General features: G+C 44.2%; 1 protein-coding gene across 4 annotated transcripts in view; it reads left to right on the forward strand.

The window, feature by feature from the left end:
• Positions 1–25,133, forward strand: part of Arid5b (AT-rich interaction domain 5B) — a 174,827-nt gene that overhangs the window by 144,349 nt on the left and 5,345 nt on the right. For 3 of the 4 annotated variants that reach the window (XM_075980059.1, XM_075980062.1, XM_075980061.1), the window contains 3 exons: positions 368–420; positions 8,632–8,729; positions 23,626–23,824. In XM_075980059.1, the coding sequence (XP_075836174.1) occupies positions 368–420; positions 8,632–8,729; positions 23,626–23,824 (350 nt within the window). The remainder of the gene's footprint in view (positions 1–367; positions 421–8,631; positions 8,730–23,625; positions 23,825–25,133) is intronic. The other variant, XM_075980060.1, reaches the window with a different exon arrangement.

Below are 25,133 nucleotides of genomic sequence, written 5' to 3' on the forward strand. Positions count from 1 at the left end.
GACTGGAACAAGACCCACCCCGTCCTGAATTCCCACACACTTTCCCAAGGTCCTTCCAGTGTGTTCTCTTCCCTTGTGGGTGATGGTACAGACAACATTATGCTGTTTATCCTTAAAGTTCAACTGTCTCTGTAGTCTTGTAACCATCCTCGAGAAATATTTCCAAGTATTAAATATAGTAGATCCTATAATGTTGAACGCCCTTCGGTGGAGTTGTTTCCTAGGAATTTAGGTCTCTGGGGTACAGTTGATTTTTTTGTTTTCTTTCTCTTTCTCATTGAAAAAACAAAACAAAATGTTTGAATTGACATTTCTTGGCAATGTGTTAATGCAATGCTTATCTAAATACTTATTGTCCCTCTAACAGTTAACCTTTGGACTATGTTTCAAGCTGCTCAAAAACTGGGAGGATATGAAACAGTAAGTGTTTAAGCAACTTAAACGAAATGATTTCACAATCTGATTCCCCTCTCCCTGCCCTGTCTCTGGCCAAAATGGAGGAAACTCAAAAGCAAGCCCTCATTGGCTGCCTTTCCCAATGGCTCTTCCACTTTGGGGGGGTGAAGGGGGGCGTTTATTGGGCCAGTTTTGGAAATGGTCCCAATTAGTTCCAGGTTTGGCAAAACCGTAAACTTGTCGTAAAAAAACTACAAGTGGAAAACATATGTAACTCTCCCCTGTCAGGGAAATTAGTTGGGTCTGTAATTTTTTCCCATGTTGAGAAAGGGCTATTATTGTACAACAAGCCAAGACTGCATGAAAGAAATCTCCCTTGGCAACCTACCTGACATCTGTTCATGTCTAATATGGGAAATGTATTAAAGGCTTTCAGAAGTAATCAGGATTGGCCATTAAGGAATAGAATACAGCAGGGCCTTCTCTCATTGTAGGGCAAAGAGGCTTTATTAGACAAGGGTCACTGCTACATCAACAGGAAGTTATCAAATTTATTCAGAACGGGCTCTGACGTTCTTTATCAGCTAATTCTAACTGACAGGAGTGAGTTATTTTTAGCCCACGGGAAAATTTGATGGCCATGGATTTTTACAGCGTGTATTTCTGAGCCAATAAAATGTTAGAGAGACAAACGGAGATTAAGATCTTGAAATGGGAAAACAAAATAAAAAAAAAAAGATCTGCATTAACGTAGCGCAGAGAGACGACATCTGTAATAAAATTAATTGACAGAGGAAGATGGCGTCACTGAAAGATGTTTTCTCTCCCACACGATGATCAGATTAAGTCGTATAGTTCCTTTGGCAATGGAGTGGGAAATTGTTTGTTCTCTTCCCTTAAGGAGTAATCTGAGAGACCTCTGTACTGTAGTGAAATGACAGCAACAGCCACCAAGTCAAGAAAATGATATTTCTCTTACCCCGAACTCCTAAACCAGTGGCTCTTGCCCTGGAACGCATAGTGTTTCTCAAACGGAGAGAATGGGTTGATGTCAGAGTCAGGGCACAGGAAAACACAGGAAGTGTTATTTGAGTCAGAAACCCTGGTATTTACCATAGAGATATCTGCTATAGGAATTCTGCCTAAACAGTGCTGTGAGTGTGTGGACTGACAAACGGCCTAATGGATGGGAGCCCATACATTTATAAAGAAACCTAGCACGTGCACACACATAAAATATTCATCTCACAGATGCAAATTTACTTGAGAGATTGGTTTTTAAAAGAGTAGCATGTGCGAAAAGAAATACTCTTGGCTAAATCTGCTGATGGATTAGGAGACGGACTCCTTGCCACAGTTACAGCTAGCTTGGGCTTCTGCAGGCTCTTGAGCTAATTATAGCACTTCCCTGTGCGAAAAGATGGAAACCTAGTCCCATCAGCTCAGGAGTCACCTTCTGAAGCTGGTTTGTAAGCTGATCTTTGAGCATGAGGCCTACGAGGCCGCGCTTTTGTGAACTGTGACCACGGTTGGTTACATGATATTTGCTCAGGGTTATGAAACGTCGTTTTCAAACTCCGGGGCTTCATGCCATGAGCAGGTTTCACAGAACTAGTGCTTCTGGTTTTCATATCTTTGGTGTCTTTACAAGACACCAAGTTGGTGTAGAACATGCAGAAGAAACTTCCGATAAATTGGAGGGCATTTGCAGTACTCTTGGGGGAATAAAATTTGTTCTTTTATTGAATGAATGAATGAATGAATGAATGAATGACCATAAATCAGCAAATCACCTGACTGTTTATTTACTGGTGTGTGTGTGTGTGTGTGTGTGTGTGTGTGTGTGTGTGTGTGTGTGAGTGTATATATAATATATATATCATATATTATATTTACTGGTGTATATATATATTTATATATTATATTTGCTGGTATATATACATATATACGTGTGTGTATATATAATATACATTATATTTACTGGTATGTATATTTATATATTGTATTTACTGGTATATATACATATATACGTGTATACATATATATGTGTACATATATATATACATATATATATGAGACATATATTAGACAGCACAGGAGGAAGAAAAGATCTAAGCTAGCCATTTGGACCCTTAAAGTACTTACTTTCAAGGCTGTCAGCCACCAAATTACGAGTGAAAAGTCAAAAAACCGTTGCCCTGTAGAAACAAAGAGCTATGTCCTGCAGAAAGAAGGGAAGGAGCCTTCATGGCTCAGAAGTGCTGAGATGATCTGCAGATATGTGTGTTAGATTAGGGATATTATAAGATGATTTGGAGATGTGGGTGATGTTTTCGGTCCAGCTACAAATGATCACAGCTTTCCTTAGGGAGAGCATTTCAATCCAGAGGTAGGATAAACTTGTATGGGGAGAGGTCAGGCACGGCATTCCTGATAAGTATTTTCTTTTCATTCTGGGGAAAGTGCCGATACATTTTGAGTGCAGCTTAGAGCCATTTCCATTTTGAGTAAAGGAAATTGTAGTGCCTTGACAGATTAATTTTTTTCCTGACTTGACCTCTACATGGAAAAGGATCCTTCCTTGCTCTGTTCCAGTTTATGTTGGAAGGAAAAAGGAGTCTTATGAGACCATCATGGTGGCCTTCAGAGTCTATAGTTTGCTGGCGATCCCCATAATCGTATTTTTCAGATTCTGGCTTGCTGGCAATCCCCAGTACAGTTAGCTCTCTCTCCACCTAGTATAGGTAGGAGGAAAGGGAATTATAAACTGCTCTCTCTTGTGGTCTTCCAATCCTAGTAGTTGCTCATATATCTAGAAGATTTGCTTTATATTAGGAGTGATTTAGTGTGAAAAGAATTATCTAATGACCTCGCTTTTGTTGACATCATCTTCCCGCCCACACCTGGTCTAGTACTGCTCCTAGCATTTGGCTTCAACTGTGTCCTCAATCAAACTCAAATATCAAAGATTAGAAATTGATCTTTGAGCTAGTTTCTTGTTTGCCTGCAGTCATGGCTCAAGAATGCAGGCAAGTACTGTATCACTGAGATACATTCCCAGGCCCCGTCAAGTTATTACCCCATATTACATGTCCAAATACTGATGTTTCCTAGCAACAAACCAGTTACTACCTGAGATTATGTCTGGTTCTTGAGGGGAAAAAATGTAAGAATTCAGGAGAAAGGTTAAAAAAAAATCTCGGTAATGCAAATACTCAGGACCAGGACACCCCAAGCATAAAGTTTGGGGATGTGTTACTATGTGCCTGGCTGAAGCCAGCACTCTGGATCTCACTGGCTGGGAACAAGACCGTCTTACTTGGCTTGCTCTCGTTTGTGGCTGCAAACGATTCCAAAACTTCTGGCTTGGATTTTGGATTATGGATTATTTCACTTCGGCTTTTCACAATCCTCCAGTTGAATTTTTTTTTAAGTGGAGCAGGGGTTTCATTTGGAGCCTGTAGCACTGACTGAAAAGTGCACACTTCTCTCAGGCTCTCCTGCCTCTGCTGGAAGTAGATCTAGTGTCTCCACTTTCAGGTGCAGAGATCGTAACTGTATCTATATTTAGCATCTTAAATGTATCTAACAGATCTGATTCCTTAAAACACTGCATCCAAGTGGGGAGGACCTTGGACTTTCCACAGGGCAGGGAACTCTGACTGCTCTTCGGACTGGAGAGGGAAGGGGAGAGGAGTGGGGGGGGGGGAGAGTGGGAGGAGGGAGAGGGAAATGGGAGGCTGGGAGGAGGCGGGAATTTCTTTTTTTTCCCTCTTTCAATAAAAAAAAAAAAACATACCAAACAAAGAAAGAATATTAAGAGCTGCAAAGGAAAAAAAAAAAACAAAACACTGCATCCAGAGTGTTTTGATTGGTTGCTAGTAATGCTACAGTCTTCGCCTACTTCTCTCCTCCCACATATATTAGACCGTAGAGCTCCCCATAAGAGGCAGAAAAGAGTAAAGCTTGGTCCCTTCCTGTGTGTCTGGGCAAACAGTTACCACTAGAGAAGTATTTGAAATATGAGGCAGGACATCGGCTAGAGTCTGTTAAGATGATTTCACCATGGCTGACCACCTGACAGAAAACCCAGAACAGTATTCTGAGAAACAGTAGTATTAGCACAGTGCATGTTGAGGGAATGTTACCCCAGAACAGAAGGAGGTACCATCAAATTAGTGCTCCCCAGGCCCCCAACAATAAGGCAGCTGCATGATGTTTTCATCTGGGAGAAGTCCCTGGTCTTCCTGCTGGATTATGCTTTGCCATCAGATTCTGGCTCTGACATCAATTTGAAGACATCCCCTGACTCTATGCTTAGCATTCTGGACATACACAGCCTTCGGCTTTCCTTCTGAACTGTCCAGCCCAAGGATGATGTCATGTCGTTTTGAATGGCTTCAGTTCCTGGAGTACTACCAGGAATAAAAAAGTCATCCTTCTTGATTTCAGCCCGCCCTCAAGGTGTCCACACAAAACTCTGCTTCTCAGGCAGCCTGAGCAAGGCTAGGTGCAAGCACATGCATTCCTTGACTTTGTGCTTGACTTCCCAGGCTTAATCCCCTGGGAATACTCACATCCAAAAAAAAGCTTCTGCTTCTGTCATCTTCACTAGAGCCCCAAGTGCCAGCATGATGTCATCCCTGTGACCTAAAAGGTAGAGAAATGAAAGGCTACAGGACTTGTGCTTTAAAAAGTGACTGTCCAAAAACTGGTGTGTGTGGGGGGGTGGTTGTGGGTGGGTGTGTAATTGTGTGAGTATATTTCTCTGTGTGCGTGTGTGTATGTGTAAGTGCGGAACTACACATGTTTGCGTGTGTAATTGTACTTTTCTCTGTGTGTGTATGTACATGTGTGTAATTGTGTAAGTACATTTCTGTGTGTGTAAAACACCTTAGGTGTATTTCCTCAGATGCCCTCTACCTTTTTACAATGAGAATATCTTTGATTTACTGCTTCACAATCTAAGGCATATGAATAATATTCTTGGTGGATCCACCCCCAGCTCCCCACTTCCACTTCCTGCGGGTGCATCCCATCATGTCTCTCTTCCTACTTCACGTCTTCTTTGTGTGGGTGTGTTTTATTTTGTTTTTTTTGATTTCTTTGTTTTGTTGGTAGTGGCTTTTGTTTCGTTACTCACTGCGTCTGATAAATGCCTGCTGGAATGCCGACGGAGCGTGTTGGCTTCGTCCTGTGTGGGCCTTGTGCAGGAACCAGAGCTGTTATATGAATTCACTCTCGAGTGAATGCAATGGTCACATCGTGTCCAGATGATAGGCTGTCACTGTTTTTATTTTGTTTTTTTTTTTTGCGGGAGGGGAGTGAGTGGGGGAGTCTTGTGGTTGTTGTTTTGTTTTTGAGACATTGTCTCTCATTGGCCTTGGTATTACCAAGTAGGTTAGACTGGCTGGCCAGTGAACCTCCCAACCCCCAGATCCACCCATCTCTACCTCGCCAGTACCGGAGTTAAAGGCATGAAATACCCCACCCATGGCTTTGTCCATGGACGTTCTAGAGAAGAAACTTGTGCCCTCATGCTTATGAACAAGTATTTTACTGACTGAGCTATGTCTCTATAATCCCTCCCCAAACATTTTTGAAACAACGGGATAGTTTCATCAATACAGCTGAGGAAGGGATCGGTTTTCTTCCGCTCATTAGCCTTGTTTTCTCAGACAAATGACCACACAGAGAACTCCTTTTTATATACATCCAAAATAGCACCTGGGCTCCAGAGATCACCTTGGAAACACACATGTGAAAGCCATGAATGCCTGACTGCTGAATTGAACGGGTGTGGTGGTGTCCTTTTCCGAGTTCTTACAGCTGTACCTACACTAGAGAAAGAAGTGGTTCTCAGCCGTCCCCCGCATGAGGTTGTCGTGTGTATCCAGATCGCTTCTTGCGGTCTGGGGTGTAGTCTCCTCCTGACTATCCTTTGTGGTGTCTGGACTCACGCTGCCCTTTAAGTTAGGAAGCTTCAATGCCTTATCCACCCCGATTTCCTCTGTCCTCTGCCCTCTTTTCCCTTTCTGCTTCCATCACTCTCTCTACCCAGTGCTGTCCTAAAATGGGATGTGATGTAGGCCATGTCCTGAATCCCCAGCATCTTGAATGAGTTCCGTGGGAAATAACAGCCCCCCAAAATGACTCAGCAGTGAGAATAGCTCCTCCATTCTACCTAGAGAGACAAAGGGTCAACTCAGATGGAACCATTTAACTTCAGTATGCGAGAGAAAATCAGAAAGAACTGTTTGCATCACCTTTAGATTGTTGCTGCCCCAAACCCAAAGGCTGAGGACCCAGAAAAATCCTTCATCCCCAGCATGGGTTGTCTCCCAGATCATCCTGACTGATGGGTGGTAGCTTTGGTAACAGTACAAAGACATTGGCTCTTGGCACCAGAAGGCGACTGTATGGATCTGGGTTTACTGCTTCTTGTGCCGCGGGTCTCTAGACAAGTGGTGCCTCCATCTTGAATCTCAGACCCTTTCCCTATGATTGAGATCCCAACGCCTGTCTCCTAAGACATCGCAAGGGTTCGATAGAGGCGCAAACTGTTGACTATAAAATGTAAGAGGCAGTTGGCGCAGATGACCAGAGTGGGAACTGCCTTAGGTGTGATGACAGGGGCACAGGAAGGCTGTTGCTGTGGTCCTGTGTCCTGTGCCCTCTCGTCATCCAAATGAGGGCCTCGGTACCAGGCGCTTTTGAGGAGAGGGATTTTGCCTTTTGGGCGTGGGCGTGCGGGTAGGGGTGGATGGGGATTGACAGCCTCAGAATAGATCAGCTCAAGACTGTATCGTTTCCAAACTGGATGGAGATTGCGATTAGACATATAATAATACTGTGTTTGCAGTGTCAGGAGAGAAATTTAACTCTAAACTGAGCTACACACAGAAGGATTTGACATCGTTTTCCCTGCTGCTATGCGTACTAGGTGGCCCTGTATATTGAAGTCAGATGATTAAGATGACTTCCTGAGAAATTGAACAGTGTAAGACTTCACGTTGTCTGGGGGCCTTACTTGGCCTATAGCGGGGTTTACAGAAAAAGGAGGACCTCTTTTATTAAACATGGCAAAGGCGCCATTTTGCTATTACCCCCTCTTCCTTAGTTAGGATTAGTAACGCAGCATGTATCGTAGACTGAAGAGTTCCTCCCTGTGACCTCCGTTGACAGCGGTATTTTTGAAAAGAAGCCTTCTACCCTGTTTGTATTAAACCACAATGGCACCTCCCCAACACCCTGTCCCCCACACACCCGATAAGGCGTCTTTCCTGAATCCTGTTTAGCAATGTCCACACGGACTTCAGAACTTGTCCGGTCCTATTTTCAGAGGAACGCTAGGCAGGGTAGGTGTGGTGGGCAAGCTGTGTGAGTCCTTCCCCCGCCTCCAAAATTGTTGTTTCGCAATACCTTTATCTATGGACAACGGTAAAATTTAAGAATAAAACTTAAAGAAAGACCATGCTGTAGAGAGCAGGATCTTGCTTGTTCTGTTTCTACTCACTCAACTCGATTGCGTACACAGTGAGCATTTCACCTTTGGAATATGTTCCCTTCCACGGGATTTGGTTAATATCCCATTTTCCAGCTCAGTGTGAATAAAAACAGATTCGATAGGATTCGCTTGAGTGATGGGAGGAAGTGGAGATGATTATAAATTCTTCTACCAATTTGATCACTTTCATTAATCTATATGGTCATTTTATTAGTGTTTTTTTTAAAGCAGGAAGCACACTGTATGGTTCAAAGAGTCGGAAGATGCATAAACATGTTTGGTGAAAACATATTTTCTTTAAGTAGTGTGGCTGGCCCTCCGCCTCCACTAGCTTCAGGCAGTGGCAACCGCGACCCATTTAAGCCACTGAACTAGCATACGGTTCAGCTGAACTGGGACTTTATTTTGTATTGTATCACATAGCATAAAGGGATAGGGTGTGTGTTTGGGACCTTGGAGGCAAACAGCTGTATGAATAGCTGAGGGGTGGGGGTGTGCCTTAGATGAAGTTAGCAAAGCAAACAGCACCAAAAGTCGGAAGCCCCCCCTTTTTTAAATTGCTAAATGAGAGATCTTGTTTGAAAGCCATTGTCTCTCCCCCCCTACCCCCATCCCCTAAGCTCACTGGAGCCTCTGTTTATGGCTGTCCAGAGCAGTCTGTTCTCTTCTGAATGTTGCCTATATATGAGCCTGGTGCTAGATTGAATCTCTTGTTGCCGTCTTTCCAGATAACAGCCCGCCGCCAATGGAAACATATTTATGACGAGTTAGGTGGGAACCCGGGGAGCACCAGCGCGGCCACCTGCACTCGTAGACACTACGAAAGGTAAGAGGCCCTCTCCCGCAAACATTCTCGCTTAATGAAACCGTGTTCATTAGAAGACGACGCTGGACAAAGACAAGATAGGGGAAATCTCAAAAGACCTTTGGGAAGGCAGAAAATCCCTCCCCCTCCCCCGCCCCCGCCCCCATCCTGGCGGGCTCCTTTCCATAGCATGTTCTCTGGTTACCCAGACTAAAATTAGATGTGCCTTTACTTAGGGTTTGTCCCGTGGCCACCTGTCTGGCAGTGCCCTTCCCCCGCTCAACGAGTGTGGATTGCTGGGGTGTTCTCAGGAGTCTCATTTACCGTGAGATCTTTTGCCTTCTGGAAAACAAAGATGGGAAATGTTGCCATGACGGAGGCCTGGGAAGCAGGCATTCCTCGGCACCACGGCACTGCCAGAGAGCATGTCCGTGTGTTTACCTTGTTGTGAGGTTTTTTTCACTAACAAATAGATATGCTTTCTTTCAATCAAGGCAATTTCGAGCTGAAGTCTGCATGGCTTGGTTCTCTAATAATCTCTACCTGTTTCAGAAAAGTACCAATGATGTAACCAAGAAAGATTAGCAGAGCCTTTGTAGAAGGCTTTATGGATAGGAGTCGTGTCCCATCCCACTCCCCCATGGACGCTGTGTGATAAAGACACTGTGCCTACTGGCTACAAATTCATAAACGGCGTTTGCGCTATCCTTCAAGCCCATACTAAATGTTCAGGTTGTACCAGCTTCCTTACAGCTGGTACTGCCCCGTAGGTGGGGAGGGGCTCGGTAATGTGTGTACACTTCCATCTGCCTGAAGAAATGTGCACACGTGTGTATCATTGGCGAAAGCCAGAGGACGACGAGGAATTTTTCCTCTGTTGGTCTGTTGTCGTTTCCTTCCTTCCCTGTGGCTGTCATAAAATACCCTAAGGGAAAGGACATAAGTAAGGAAAGGTGTATCTGCCCAAGAAAGCTCCCTGGCTTCAAATGCAGAACTGGAGGAGAGTTCAACTAGAGAAGAGAGAGTGTGTGCATGCGCGTGTGGGCGTGTGTGTGTGTGTGTGTGTGTGCATGTGTGTGTGTTTATGTACGCATACACACCCATACCTGCTATGTAGAGGCCAGATGAAGATTTCGCATGTGTTTTAATCATATCTATTGCATACACTGAAGTCAAGCTACACTGAGTTAGCTAAACAGGGCAATTAAAATGCTGGCCAAAAGTTAAAGTGCTAATAATATTCATTTTGCTGACTACTTTTCTCCCAGTCCAGCCGTCTTTACCCAGAGTCCATGACCCCCACTGTGGGTGGTTCACAGCATCCTTCATGACTCCCCACCCACAGTAGATGGTCACCACATTTCCTTGACGTTCAGGCCTGGGATTATCCGTATCTCATTTAACTAAGTGGCCAGCTCACAAACGCTAGAATGCTTGTTTCAGAATAATAGGAGTAAATTGAGTTGGGTTTAGTACCTCATGAAAATTTCCCCCAGAGTATTCCCAAGAGACTGCCTTGGCCCTGTTGGAATCCAGAAGAAATCTTAAACATCAATAATAGATGTTCAAATTACCACTCTTGGTAGCACTGGTTTTTTTTTTTTTAATATAAATGTGACTGTGATTTCTCTTAGTTCTTAACACCAAAGCCCACACATTCTTGTTACCCACTGTACCGGGCAGCTGATCCCCAATACAATGCCTCCCCAGGCGAGGGCTCCGCCCACAGTCCTGGAGGCTCCTGTAACCTATTTATCTTTGGTTTAGGAGCCTCTAATCAAATCACGGCCTTTAGAAACATAAAAATACACTTTTCTCTGCTTCAAAACTTCCAGCGCCCGAACCATTAATCTTAAAAGGACCCAGTGACAAATAAAATTGCCCAAAGGAGCCACAGAGCTGCAGCCTGCTCACCTTCTTGAAAACTGAGCCCCATAATTAAGTGAATTTTACAAGGCATCACACGGTCAGAAGTAGATAAGAATTGGGAGGGAGAGAAGTATTAAATTGTGTGCGTGTGTGTATTTCATTTTTCTCCAATGATGTGCATGAGAATTTTGCCTCTTACTTGTGTAAAGGAGCCTGCAGAGACCAGAAGATGGAGTTGGATCCCCTGGAACTAGCATTATAGACAGTAATAAAAGTTACCATGTGGGTGCTGGGAACTGAACCCAGGTCCTCTGGAAGAGCAACTGGTGCTCTTATATGCTAAGCTAGGTCTCCAACCTTGTGTGTGTGTGTGTGCGTGAACTCAAGAGGCTTTGCAAGAGTAGCCACAGAGTTGAATGTAACTCCAAAGACAATGTACTGCCTTTATTGATCTGCCATTTCTAAGGGTAGAAGACTTCCAGGCGATGTCAGCTGGCAGCTTGGGAAGGCCTCGCCACTACAGCCTATTGTGAAAGGGTGTTTTAAACTTCTTTTCATTCTGAATTCGTAGGAGCAGTGTAGACATTCCGTAAAGGTCTGATCTCCCACCGGATTACCTTTTCTAAGAGGCATAGTACAGTCTTCCCATTCTAGAACGCCTCGGGTCAGTGTTTGAGGGAGGGTTGTTGGGAGGAGACTGAAAGTCACGCTGAGTTTTCATTGATGAATTTCAGAGAATTAATTGTAGGGGATGGCTTCAAGTGCTGGCACGCAGCACGGAGTAAACCCTAGAGGTTCCCTGGGCTGGGAGTAGAGAGAGGTCATGATGGCTCCACCCACAAGTTTCAGGAGTGTGCCTGGAAGAGGTGGAGACAGGGGGAGCCACCCAAACAGCCCTGTTACTCTTTGACCTCAGGGAGCAGCTCTGGGAACCTCAAGCCTGACTAAGTCCAAGGGCTTCTGGTACTGTTGAGAGAAAAGAGAGTCTAGAATAAAGGGTTATGGGTGACAGCAGCATCTAGGAAAACAAGGAGAGAGGGAGAGAGGTCTTTTCTGCCTTACTCTCGTTCCCAGGATCCCATCTGGAAGATAGCTGATAAACAGGACATCCCATTAAGCTTCCATATGATAGCACTGGAGGGGGGAATTGGAGTTGGAAGTCAGAGTCCAATGGCACAGGGGAGTCTACCACAGGAAGTTCTGAGCTGTGTCTGGCCACACCTGCAGGAGGGTGCAGAGCCTGCAGCCTAGGGTAGCATGTTCCTTGTCTGCACTGATTGCAAGCACGTGGCCTTTCTTCAGTAATAGCCTTTTGCTGTCAAGACTGTTGTAGACTTGCGATCAAATACAAAAATTGTCACGAACAATTAGTAATTAATAAATTATTTTAATTAAAATAATAGTTACTAATATTTGAAGATCTGGCTTTTAATGTAGACTCTGCATACATCAATACCCTCTCTTTTAAACCAATCATGATTACCCTGGTTTTCTTTGGCAAATTGACACAGCCAGTTAGCTGGGAAGAAGAGATCTCTTTTGAGGAACCGCCTTCGTTAGATTGTCTGTAGGCACATCTGTGGGGCGTTTTCTTTATTAGTGACTGATGTGGAAGGCCCAGGCTGTGGGGGTACCCACCCCTGGGTGGGAGTTCCTGTATAAAAATGGTAAAGGAGCCAGTTACGCGGAGCAAGCCTGTAAGCTGCCTTCCTCCCTGCCTCTGCGGCAGTTCCTGCATCGCAGTTCCTGCTTCTCAATTCCTGCCTTGAGTTCCCTCAGTGACGGACTGGGATCAGAATGAGCAAGGCAAATGCATCCTTTCCTCCCCACGTTGCTTTTGGGTCATGGTTTTATCACAGCAATAGAAAGTAAAGCAGGATGGTGCCCTTTAAGAAATCATCAATAACCCCAGGGCCATAGTACGGCAAAGAGGCTGGGATGTACTGCTTTGAGTGTCTGCTCTTTAACTGGTTCCCCAGAGAAGGACAGAAGACACTAAGATCAGTTCAGGGGCTTTGACCAAAGAAGAGGCTGGCCTCTTGCTAAAGCTATACCTGTCATGTTCATTCATTCTTGTTAGTCACTGGTTGTCTGGCCATAGAGAAAACGGCTGGCTGCTTTGGTAACGAGCCACCATTTTGAAGAAAGCCTGGGAAGTTGAGAGAGGTCAGAACATTGTGGTGGATTTCTACAGCCTTCTAGAGCTGAGTCAAAACCACTGGAACCCTTTCTACTTCTACTTCTGTCATTTCTTCTCCTCTCTCTCTCTCTCTCTCTCTCTCATCTGTCTGTCTATATAGATCACTCTGTGTGTGTGTGTGTGCGCGCGTGCGTGTGTGCGTGTAACCGAGGTCATCGGAGTTGATGGCGGCAAATCGTGCCTTTACCTGCCGAGCCATCACACTGGCCCCTACCTTATTCTTAGAGACAGGATCTTTTCATCCCTCTGGCTCAGCTGGCTAGCCAGTCAGTTCCAATGATCTGACTGTCGCTGACCCATAGTGTTGAGGTCATCAGTGCTCTGCTACCCCTGGGTTTTACGTGAGCACTGGATTTCAAACTCCGGCCCCCACGTTTGCCGAGCCATCTCCGCAGCCACTTTCCCATGGTTTCTTACTCTTTGCCTTCTAACACGGAGAGTTGTCGTTTCCCCACTCCCCTCCCCCCCACTTCGCTCTTCTAGAAGATGATAGAGGAACAAGTGATCTACATCACATTATCTACTGATGTATTTTTTATGCACTGTGGTTTGTGATTCCAGTAAATGTTTTTGTTTTACTACAAGGAAAAAAAAAAACCCTCACCAGTTCCTCATTAAATGTTACTTGTATATTATTAGTTGGGCACTTTGGGTTTATTAATGAGCGCAATAATAAAAGTGCGGGCTGTGGAAATGAATCAATGGGTGTTTTTATTTAAGGCACAGGCGGAGACTGTACAATGGCTGTGAAGGCCTTGCTGTCGCTGAGGGCCCTACTCGTCCAAACTTGTCTCTGATTGGTTTAAATCAAATAGGTCCAAGCACTTCATAAAAATGTCTTTGTCAGCCTGGTTTTGCTTCTAGACCTATTCATCTCTGTCAGTTTTTAATATTAGTACCAGGCTCCTGGCCATAGTCCATTAGTACTGTACTTAATTGCTCGTGTTACAGATGATTACCAATATAAAAAGCCTGCGTGTTTTCCCATCGCGAGGCTGTTGCTATGTAGATGTCTCAGACTCAGCAAAGCTTATGAAATGTGGCTGCTTTCAACATTTCTTGCTGAGATTTATAGATTAAGTTACTGTAGAAGATGACGCCAAGGAAACGCCTGTGTTCTCCTGGGCAAACGGCTCTTCGAGGGCCACATTTTCTTTCTTGTCCAACCCTGAAGATGCCCTGAATTGCCCTATTTTTATCAGTTAAGGAACAAAAACAAAAATGGCTGTGGACCATAGCTTGATTTTTCTGGAATAGTAATTCATTTTAAAGGCTTTGTTTTCATATGCAAATTTTCTCCCTTTTTTTTTTAAAAAAAATGTTTGTGAAGCACAAGAAGGAGGGGGAATCTTTACACAAAATACTAGATTACTGGTTTTAATTTTCTGTTTGTGTGGAAAACATGAAGATGTTATTAGGGTTTTTGCAAAGGAAGCATCAAGGCTAAAGTTCTTTGTGATGTGCTTTTCTGAGTATTTAGAAAATCAAAATCAGAAGCAAATGTATTTGCTTGTGAGGGAAGCGAGCCATTATACTTCATCTTCTCGCATGCATAATGCCCAATTTCAAATTCTAACCTTCTGCTTTCCCGGAAGGGTTCCTTGGTCAGGATTGTCACTCCTCCTGGCTCAAACTGCTTACTGTGGAGAGGCTGAGGAGGAGCCACACCCCGCCCAGATGCAGGGGGCAGAAGCTGAGTGACAGACAGCCCAGAGGCTCTGCCTAGCTTGCTGGAGGGTGATGGGGAGGAAGAGGGGGGCAGGCTTTGTGCTCAGAGTAAGACAAGCACTGTGCTTAAAATCATACCCCAAATCTTTCAGGTTCTGAAAAAAAGAAATAATAAAGGAAGGAAGGTAGGAAGGTAGGAAGGTAGGAAGGAAGGAAGGAAGGAAGGAAGGAAGGAAGGAAGGAAGGAAGGAAGGAAGGAAAGAAGGAAAGAAGGAAAGAAGGAAGGAAAGAAAGAAAAAGAAAAAGCAACTTAGCTAATTATAACCAAGGGTAAGAGAGTCAGGGTGAGTTCTCACCTTGCTCCTGTCTGGTTCAGGACACCCTGCAGGCTAATAAATACATGGCTGAGAAAGTCACAGACGGGATCCCAGAATGTTATAGGTATGAGGGCCCTAAGCCCCTCCTCCTACACTGTTGCTATAGCGTGGCGCATCTGTGAACTGTGTTACCAGCTCATAAAAAAGCTTAGGGAAGCAGGGCAGCTGCTGATTAAGTTTGGTGAACTCGCCTTGGAAGAGTCATTTTATATTCACTGAATATAATTTAGAAGAAAGGAAAGAAGGACTTTGATACGCTGGTACATTGGTGGCTAAGATGGATAAGGAAGCGAGGGGGGGGGGTGTCCCGAAGCCCAGGGTCTGAGCCTTCACTGGGTAGCCACCTCCAGGGACCATGGTTGGTTCGTTAAAGCTGCAGTGACTAGCGGCTTAATCTCACTTATGGAGAGGTCTGACTCGGGCCGGCACAGAGCCTTAGACAGTCAAGAGTTTAGAAGGCAGAGAGCCTTTCTATGGGATTGAGAATCCAAACTGGATCTTAAAGAGGTAGGGTTAGAACTTATGCCCACCATCAAATGTAGAACTAAACTGTTTTTAGGGCAAAGACCAAGTGACATCACCCCCCCCCCCCCCCCGAAGCTTCCCAGAACACCCAGTTCTGTATCACGGACACGCTAAGACAGAGTGAAAATCTTTGAGAGGACAGTCCCTTTCCAGATGCCTGTACAGGGGTAGAGGGTGAGATGATGATTTCTGAGGCCTGGTTTCCCAATTGTGTGACTCAGAGGCGCGTAATGATGCTTGGCCCTCTCATTGCCCAGAGATTTAATCAAACAGGTGGATTACTCCATTCCTCACCCAGGGCGGAATTGTGAGCGAAGTTATAGTTGCCTTTAGTCCACCATCTTGTCACGGGAGTCCAAGCGAGTGGATGCCTTCGTCTTCCCCTCTCTGTAACACTGCTACTTAGCAAGCTCTCAGTACCAGAGGTTCAGCTGGCCCTTACTGACAGCCAGTGGCCCGAGAGAGCCAAACACACTTGCTGCTGCATCTGCATAGCTGGTCTTGGCCTGCCTTGTATACCCCTCCCCAGGCTCGCTCCCTGGACAGACCAGGATCTGGTCAGTGTCCCCTCCCTCACTAGCTCAGGTGACCTCTTATCATCCGGAAGGAATTTCTCCCCACAGGCAAGCCAGGTCATTTCGCCCCCAACGGCCTCACTTCAGATTACTCAGCATGCCTAAACTGTTCTGGTAACTTCCCAACACCTGGGTAGTTCAAGAAACTTGGGAAAAAAAACGAAAACAAGGCTCTAGCCAGATCCCAAAGTTAAAATAAAAAAGCGAATGAATGAATGAATGGGTAGAAGCCTTTTTCCTCCTCCTCCTCTTCTTCTTCAGCGTAAGCAGCAACATCTGAAAAATCTCTATTTAAAAATTCTTAAATTTGCCTCCAGCTTGGCGCTCTAATTAATAGACGTTGGAGTTTACGCTGTGAGGGTAGAAACAGCCCCAGGCAGACACTCTTCAAGCTGCTGTCTGTGCTGGAAGCCACTGCAAGTTCTTTTCCCGCCCCCTTCCCCCAAAAGCTTGCCAAACAGCCCTTTTCCTTATCTGAGCCTTTTACCAGCTCCTTTCCGTCCCCTCATTGTGTCCTTTATCCCCTCCTGGCCTCCTGCACTTAACAGCAGTGCTTAGGAAACTTTACAGGTCAGTCTGAAATTTACTGACCGTTGCCATCAAGCGTGAATTTAAGTTGGAGAATAGATCTTGTGTGTTAGCCCCCTTTTCTTCCTGATAAATCACAAGAGGTTTCCACTTAGGATTTTTCTCTCCTTATGATTTTTCTCTCCCCGGGGCTTTATCATTAAGATTAAGGAACCGAATTCTCAAGCATGCCACTGCACAAACATCTTTTCAATTATGAGAGTAACAGGCCCGGTGCCTCCACAAAGGAACTATTGAAAATCCAGAAAGCATGTTTCCAAAAGAGAAAGCAGAAGGAGAAGAAAAGGCTCGGATGACAAAAGGGATGTAATTGTTTACCATTAAAACATATCTTCAGCCTGGCCACTGAGAAAAATCTCCTGGAACATTGTGTTTTTGTACAAGTTGTTACAAAGTTTGGCCAAAGTTATGAGCTGCTGTGAGAAACTGGTGAAGGTTTCAGAAGCCCTGGCGCCAGTGGCGGCTTCTAGCGTGCCAGGAGACCGCACCATGGCCCTCAGTGGACTTTTCCATAAGGCCTCTGCCTGCCATCGTCTGTGGAATGCGTATGGCGCGTTATTGATTATTCTTGAAACGATGTCCCTCTGCCCGTGGAATGGGTCCATGCCACTCCCATCAGAGGTAGCCATTGTGTTCCCGTTGAGAAGAATAATCGCTACCATCTTTGGTAGTGCCGTCTGGCACTATGGAGAGCTAGGTGCTCTTTATGGTCTGTTTCCTGTCATGAGCATGTATTGTAATCCCAGAGGCATCGAGTCTGCTTCCGGAAACCCATTCTAGCTTTCTTCAGTGTGGTCATCCGCCCCGACGCAGAAATCCTCAGGAGTAGAGAGCCAACATCAGGAAGCCTAGCTGAGAAGAGCTCCACCAGAGAGACCATGGGAAACCACGGCCCCTGGCACTAAGTCCTGGAGGCGAGATTTCATAGAGAAGGCGTTCTCGGCTCTCCCTTACCATTTATAGCAAATCGGGCCTCATAGATGGGATCAACCCCTCCTGAAGCATTCTGGCAGCCTCTTGTGGTATACGTGACAGAAGGAGTGTGCCCTTCTCTCCAGCTATGGGGCTGCTTCTGATATGACAGGTTGACCCTTGGCTGAATGGCCATGTGGAGTCCACAGACCTGTTGCCTCTGAGAAGAAGAGAAGGCTCACCCTGGTTTCTATTTATTTATTTATTTATTTATTTATTTATTTATTTATTTATTATGTATATAGTGTTCTGGGCACCAGATCTCATTATAGCTGGGCGTGAGCCATCATGTGGTTGCTGGGAATTGAACTCAGGACCTCCAGAATAACAGTACTCTTAACCACTGAGCCATCTCTCCAGCCCTCACCCTGATTTCTTAGACAGCTTTGTTGGAGCCTAGAACTCCCTTAACATGGGCAGGTGCCATCAGATAGGCTGTCTCCCAAGGAGATATTTCTTTATGAAGATGGCCACCCCAGTGGAAGTCCTGCCTAGCAGATCTATGTTGTTCTTTTCCTTTCTTATCAAAATTAGCACCATAATATGAAAATATCGGTCAGGACCTGGTCATTCTCAAACGGAGCTTGGCTTAGCAAATTGCAAGAGTCATGCGACATCGGTGCCGATGTCTTCGAGCACGTTGTCTCCGTCGAAGAGACAACGTCCTTGCTCCACAGGGTCACAGAGCACAGATGTGTGTCTGGTTTCTGGTCTTGTTCTCTGATAACTAAATACCACCGTGCCATTTTCACAGGGATGGGCTCGCACCTAGAGAGGTGGGCAGCGTGTGTAGTCCCGGCTTCGGTACTCATTTGTACCTTAGTGAGGGTGCATGCTCCATCTTCACAAAGGGAGAGCCAATTTCACCCGTTCATACTTGATGAAAGATTGCTTCCCACGCTTCACAGCGGAGCTATATTTTCAATTCCTGCCTCAGAAGGGAAATGTCTGGCCAAGGCTTAGAATTTATCAAGCCTGGAATCAACTCAGAGATGTAATGAGTCCATTTGGGGTCAGGTCAGGTCCGAAGCCCCAGCGGAACCAACATCTTGTTTCTTTTCTGCTGCCACAAAGAACCCTGTTAATGTAAGAGTAGCAGTCCTGATTTTGGCCTACCATACACACTAGTTTTATTATCTCTGCCCCTAAATTGTTCTGCTCCAGAGTTTATAGCACATGTTCAAACTTGAATTCTTTAAAAAAAAAAATCAGTTTAATACTGTAAGTTTGCCTGTGAACTAGCTGAGGAAGGCTTGAGATTCAAACACAATCCTAAAGACCCCCCAACTCCCTTCCCTAATTCTCTGAATTGAATCAGTTCCAGACATGATTACAAAATCCTTTTCAGAGCTCTCTATCAATAGATGGGTTCTAATTTTTCCTCTTAAGGACCATTTGCTAAGTGTTTCGGCCCAAAACTTCACTCCATCCATACAAATACGTATTGATTCAGGAGACATTAGTGGTCACTCATTAGGATGGGACACGACATAATTTTTCCTCTTCTGAAGGGGAAGAGAGGGGGTGTTAATAAATATGAGCGTCTTTTCTTTTGTATGAAGTGCAAACGACGTGGCCCACGCATACTTCTTTAATATCAGACTGCTGCTTTTTTGTTGAGAAAGAGAGGCAAGGCCCTGGAGGATGGCAGACTTTGTAAATATAAAATTATCTGCCTCAGTGTTTAAAAAAATAATAATGAAAGGGAGAGAGAGCTGGCGAGTTGCCAGATTTCTTACATTACAGTAATAGATTTGCTGACCCCTGACTTCCGCTGGAAAGAAATGTATTGAATATTTTATAATATCAGATGACGCATATCGAAAAACCTAGTGTGCTGAGTGCCATTATTCAGCTTGAGATTTAGCAAAGCCACGGTATTTTCCAGCCGACAGTTTCTTGTATGATGATAATTTAGTGGTTCAGACATTAATAAATCAAGGCCATCATGCCATTGATTTGTTAATTTTAACTTGGGTTGATTTTTAAGTCTTCCTTATTTTTTTCTTAAGGGAGAAGAATAAGGAGGGTGTTAGAATCTGTCTTTTCACAGTGACTGAATTTAATAAGGATCTCTGTGATAGCAAAAGGCTCCCCTACTGTTTCTGCTCTGAGGTGGAAAAATGTTATTCTTGTATTATTCCTGGGGAAAAATAAAATCTCATGCTGCTCCAAATCTTATGCCTAGGGAAAGCTGTTATTATTATTTTTTTAAAATGCGTGGTGGCTTGCCTAGTTCCCATCCATTAATGACATCGTGAATAAGCATTTTGCTAATCTGAAATCTGGACAAGAAGGGAGAACCATTTATCTCCCCAGCTTTCAATCTCTGACCTAGATGTAGGAGGGGAATCTGTATGGATTTACTAATGAGAGTATTTCTTCTCCTGCCCACCGCTTCCACCCACCCGAGACTCAGCCTACATCCTCTGAGTTGTAACAGGACGAGAATATTTCTTCCGTATAATGGATACATTTCTTGCATGTGCTGGGGTGGGGGAGATACATGTTTGCTTTTGATCCGTCCAGTTTTGAAGCTGATTAAATCTTGGTTGTCCTACAAATATTTGAGAAACCATCCTCTGAGAGGCACTGGCATGCTGTATTACACTGCATTCTTTCATAGGCTCCAAACCTGCACAGCTTCCTGTATTGGGCAATGTTGATCTCATAGTGGCTAACCTGTTTTTAATGATAACATGAGTGCGTTGATCATTGAAATGTTCAGAAACCTGTCGTAGCTTTTGGCCTCTTGTGCTGGGAAAAAAAAAAGCCAAACTTCTAATAATTGGTTGATAAGATCACATCCGGTGGGGTAGTTGTGCTGCTCTGAGACAGGAGGACTGACACAACACTCAAGGAAGTCACCACAAACGGAAGTCACTGAACGAAGCAGGGTTTGTTTATGCACTGTATGGGAATGTGCCCTGTTCTCCAGAGCTCATATTTCTACTGATTTCTGTTTAGCTGATGATGCCTCTCTTGTTTTATTTTAGAAGGGTTTTTTTTTAAATCCCTCTGAGTGACTATAATTATCTTTCAATGATTTAGAAGTGGAAAAAAAACCCCACATTCGTTTGACCTTCACACACACGTACACACACACACACACACACATACACACACACACATGCTTCTGCAAGCTTTGAACAAGCAGCGCTTGTGTTTGGATTCAGTTTTACCCTTAGTCATGCCTCTTTCCAGATACAAGAAACATTTAATTCCTGATTTTCTGCCTTCTGGCTTCAGGCCTTTGACCAGCAAAGTGAAATATATTTTGTACAGCTGGAGGCTCGCCAGCTGCTAAGTTAAGTCAAAATGAGAAAAGATGAGAGAGAGAGAGAGAGAGAGAGAGAGAGAGAGAGAGAGAGAGAGAGAGAGAAAGAGAGGAGAGAGAGATTGCCTAGCCTCATGAACTTGCAAAACTGTAAGATAGAATAGAACCATGCTCTTCCTTGGTTTATACTAGAGAGCTAGGTTAGCATAAGCCTGTCAGTACCCAGAGTAAGGGTCTTCTTAGGGTCCCCGGTGTCTCCCCCACCTTGCTCTCTGCTTTCCTTCCTTCTCCTCCTCACACTCAGCGCTGTCATTCTCAAGAATGAAGGCCCTTCAGAAACTCACTGTCTTCATCAGACAAGGGAACTGGGGGAAGGGAACTATCACAAATGGCAGCCGGTGGAATACCACCGCTTCTGAGCTCCTTGGTTCCCATGGCAACAAAACAAAAGCACAACAAACCTATCTGTCCCGACAATAAAATGTGTTTTCATTAAAATCAATTTAAAATATTTTTCCAGTTTAAAATATATTCAATGCGTTCTGCTCCTGGTTCAAAAAGCCCTTACCTTCCAATATCGGAAAAGGGACTAAGTCCCTGGCAGAAAAACGCAAAGGAACAGAGGAACTGGAGGGAATAAGTCAGGGACTTTAAAGATGAGACAGTATAAATTCAAGTATGAACAAGACTGCCTCTTTTTCTCTTCTGCGTAGTTATGCTTTTCCCTATATAAACACGCGCTGTAATATTATGGTGGGAAGCAGGTATTTGGCAACCATATATTATTTTAGTAAGTCTACATTAAGAGAGCAGTTTCCAGTTTGAGCAGCTGTAACATGTTTAAACTCGGGTTGTAATGGGATCTGAAGATAACTATCCCCCATGGGTTGTGTTGATCTTCGTGGCTGGCCCGCTGCCAGATAGAGGCCTCGAAAGTATTATCCATGCCTCCTTGCACATACCTTGTCTGAGCATGCTCAGTGAACGGATTTGGGTCCTAAAATACCAGAAACCGGCATTTGTCTTTTCCACAATTTGCTTTGCTGTTAAAGAATGGACCATCAGTGTCTCAGATATCCCCCTGTCTGACTGTGGAGCCTGGAGCGGTGGTGGATATTTAAGGAGCTTGTGGACAAATTGTACAATCAGAAACCAATTTTAAGATACTCAACAAATATTCCAAATCAGGATTTTTTTTTCTTGCCTTGGAGTCCTAGTTTAAAAATAAAGGATTCCCAATACTTTGAACAGATTGTTTTCTGTCAGCCAAGTACATTTTCTTCATCGAGTCAACTTGTCGTATTTAAAACAAATTATGTTTGCTGTATTAAGGTTCATATTTTTAAGGCTGAGTCTTGTATTAATCCCACAGTGAGTCATTAATCATACCAAATGCATTAGAGAAACTTTAATCACTGAAGTCGAAACTCGGATTGTAATGCAATCCATGCCTTTTAATTACATCAGCTCCTTCCCCGTTCAGATCAAGAGCTGTGTCGCAAAGGGAACAGATTAAAACCAGAGCCGTTTGATGCTTCTCTTTTTTAGAGCAATTTTACGCACTTTGTTTTTAAAAGTTATGTAATTAAAATGCTCGGGGTTTTCAGCCCTCTGATTTTTGTTGCTTTCGTGGTTAACTGGCTTCCTCCTCGCTGGGGCCCTTTCTAACTTGGCACCCCCTTCTTCCTCAGTCCCCCAAAATACAGAGCTTCTGATGGCTTTCAGGGCTTGAGGATACAAGATCTGTAATGGCCAAATTGAACTTCAATGTGTAGGAGTGGGGAGTGATTTTATATGTGTGTATGTATGTGTGTGTATATATGTATAGTACATAACTTATATAAACTTACATTTTTATATATGTTATACACATATAAAATATATCTATTTTTCAGTGGCGTATGTTTGTTGTACCTAGGGTTGGGTTTCACGATAGCAGCTTCTTTCGAATGTATACCGTCGGGTCTACATTTTGAGGTGAACACCAAACTCCAGCTCTAACAGATGTGGAAACCCTTGGGCCCTTTTTTTAATCTCAGGAGAAGGATGATGGTCATGAAACTCATGGTGATGATAAGAGCATTAATCTGAAGAGATGTGGTGGGGATTATATGGAATGATTCGCATCTTGTACCTAGCCTGTCTTAGAGTAGAAGCTGAATGAGGTCAGAGGTCTTGAATGTTTTGTTCATGGCTGTCTTTTCAGAAGTTGGAGCAGTGCCTGGCATAGGGTGGGTACTCAGTATACATCTGACAGAAGAATACATGGACAGCAGCTGTCCTTATTGGCCGATGTCATTGGCAATCAGCCAAGTGCTACGGGCCATGGTGACCGGGTCAACCTTGGCCACCTCCATTGGTAGCAGTCTTTCGGGGACACGTTTAAGTGACCAGATAACCAAGTTGTACTAATAAAGTAGATTACGTAGAGTAAGCCCCCGGAAGTATGCATGTCATGGTGATGAGGTCACTCAACAAGTTGCTTATGCATGGTTTTGCTTTGCTTGGTTTCAGCAATATGGTCAGCCATAGTTAGAAAACAACACCCATCTTGACTTGTTCAGGAGAGTTACATTTATGTAACTTTTATTGCAGTATGTTGTTACAGTTGTTTTATTTTATTGTTACATCTTCTAATCGCTTACTTTGCCTAATTTTTAAATTTAACTGTTTTAAGTATTCAAGCATAGGAAAAGTATAGGACAGAGAGAGCGAGCTTGGTGCTTTAACAGCTTCACCATCCCTGAGGAGTCTGAGAATGTATCCCTACAGAGTGCATCATGTACAGGAAGAGGAAGCAAGCCCAGAGTGATGCTGTCATGAGAACTGGCCATCTGATATACCATCTCTTCTGCTTTCCCTTCAGGTTAATCCTACCATATGAAAGGTTTATCAAGGGAGAAGAAGATAAGCCTTTGCCGCCAATCAAACCTCGGAAACAGGAGAACAATTCACAGGAAAACGAGAACCGAACAAAAGTGTCGGGAACCAAGCGCATCAAACATGAACTGCCCAAAAACAAGAAAGAAAAAGAGAATACACCAAAGCCCCAGGATACATCTGAGGTGAGTTGCTGTGTCTCCCGGAGATACCAGCCCTGGGAAACCACTCTACCCCCAGGATTTCCAGACCCCAGAATCTCCAGCTGGGTCTCTATATGACATGGCTGATCTGAGAAGTCACAAACCCTAGTCTCTGGGCTGGCAAGAAGGCTCAGTGAGTAAAGGCGCTTGCTGCCAAGTCTGACGGCCTAAGTTTGATCCTCGGGACAGTTCATGGTGAAAGGAGAGACTGATTCTGTCTGGAATGTTGGCCACTGGCCTGCACACACATACATAAAATAGACAAACTCTCAAAAATAACTTTCCAAACCCTTCTCTTATGGACTCTGGAGAGATGGCTCAACACCTGTTGCTTTTCCAGAGGATCTAAGTTGGGTTCTTAGCACCCACCTCAAAGGGCAGTTCATAACTGCCGGTAACCAGTTCCATGGAATCAATGCCCTCTTCTGGCTTCCAAAGGTACTTACACACACATACAAATAATAATTAATTAAAATATTCTAAAAACCCTAAAGCTTTCTTTCCCTTGGGAGCTTAGGTGCAGGGTGCATGGTAAAGAGAGGCATAGGCTATGACTAGAATCTAGAAGAATCTAGAAAGACGAGAATACCCTGGAGGAAATTGGAAGCAAAGACTCAGAACTGGAGACCAAACTAAACTAAATTGGAGACGAAACTAAACTAAATTGGAGACCGAACTAAACCCTCCTGAAACTTAGGATTCCCCTGAGTAAACGTGGCTTCTTGGGGGATTTCACAACCGTTATTATTTAAGGAGTCAGTGTGATTTGGGGAGTGGGGGTGGGGAGCAGGTATCAGGAAGGAGGGCTAAGACCTTGAGTGTCTCCTTGGGCCCCTCTCCCAAAATTTAGTGATGTTTGCTTCTCATTCTTGACCTCCATTCAAAACCCTTGGGTTGAGACCAATTCAGCAAGATCTTTAGTCTGTATTGTTTACAGAGAAATTTCGAAGTGATTTCACAGAAACCAGTGCTCTCGCTCATGGTAAGAGGTGGTTTCTGAGCCTTTCAAACCAAAAGCCCCAGTGCTAGGAGCTCTTCAGCAAAAATCATGACTGGTAGCATCCAGCCAACCAAGGAGGCCGAACTGGGCTCTGTTTCAACATGAATAATAAAAATCCTGCTGCCCATTAAAAAAAAAAAAAGCAGTTAGATTTGGAGACAGCATGTTCTAGGATTCAAGCCCTGAGGGAATTTGGGTACTGATATTAAACACTCTCTAAAAACCAGGCTTATAATGAACATGTAAGAGACAGCTTCATTAAATACCAGTTTAAAACACAGTCTCTCTCTC

The sequence above is a fragment of the Microtus pennsylvanicus genome, chromosome 7 (genome assembly GCF_037038515.1).
Source record: "Microtus pennsylvanicus isolate mMicPen1 chromosome 7, mMicPen1.hap1, whole genome shotgun sequence".
Lineage (NCBI taxonomy): Eukaryota > Metazoa > Chordata > Mammalia > Rodentia > Cricetidae > Microtus > Microtus pennsylvanicus.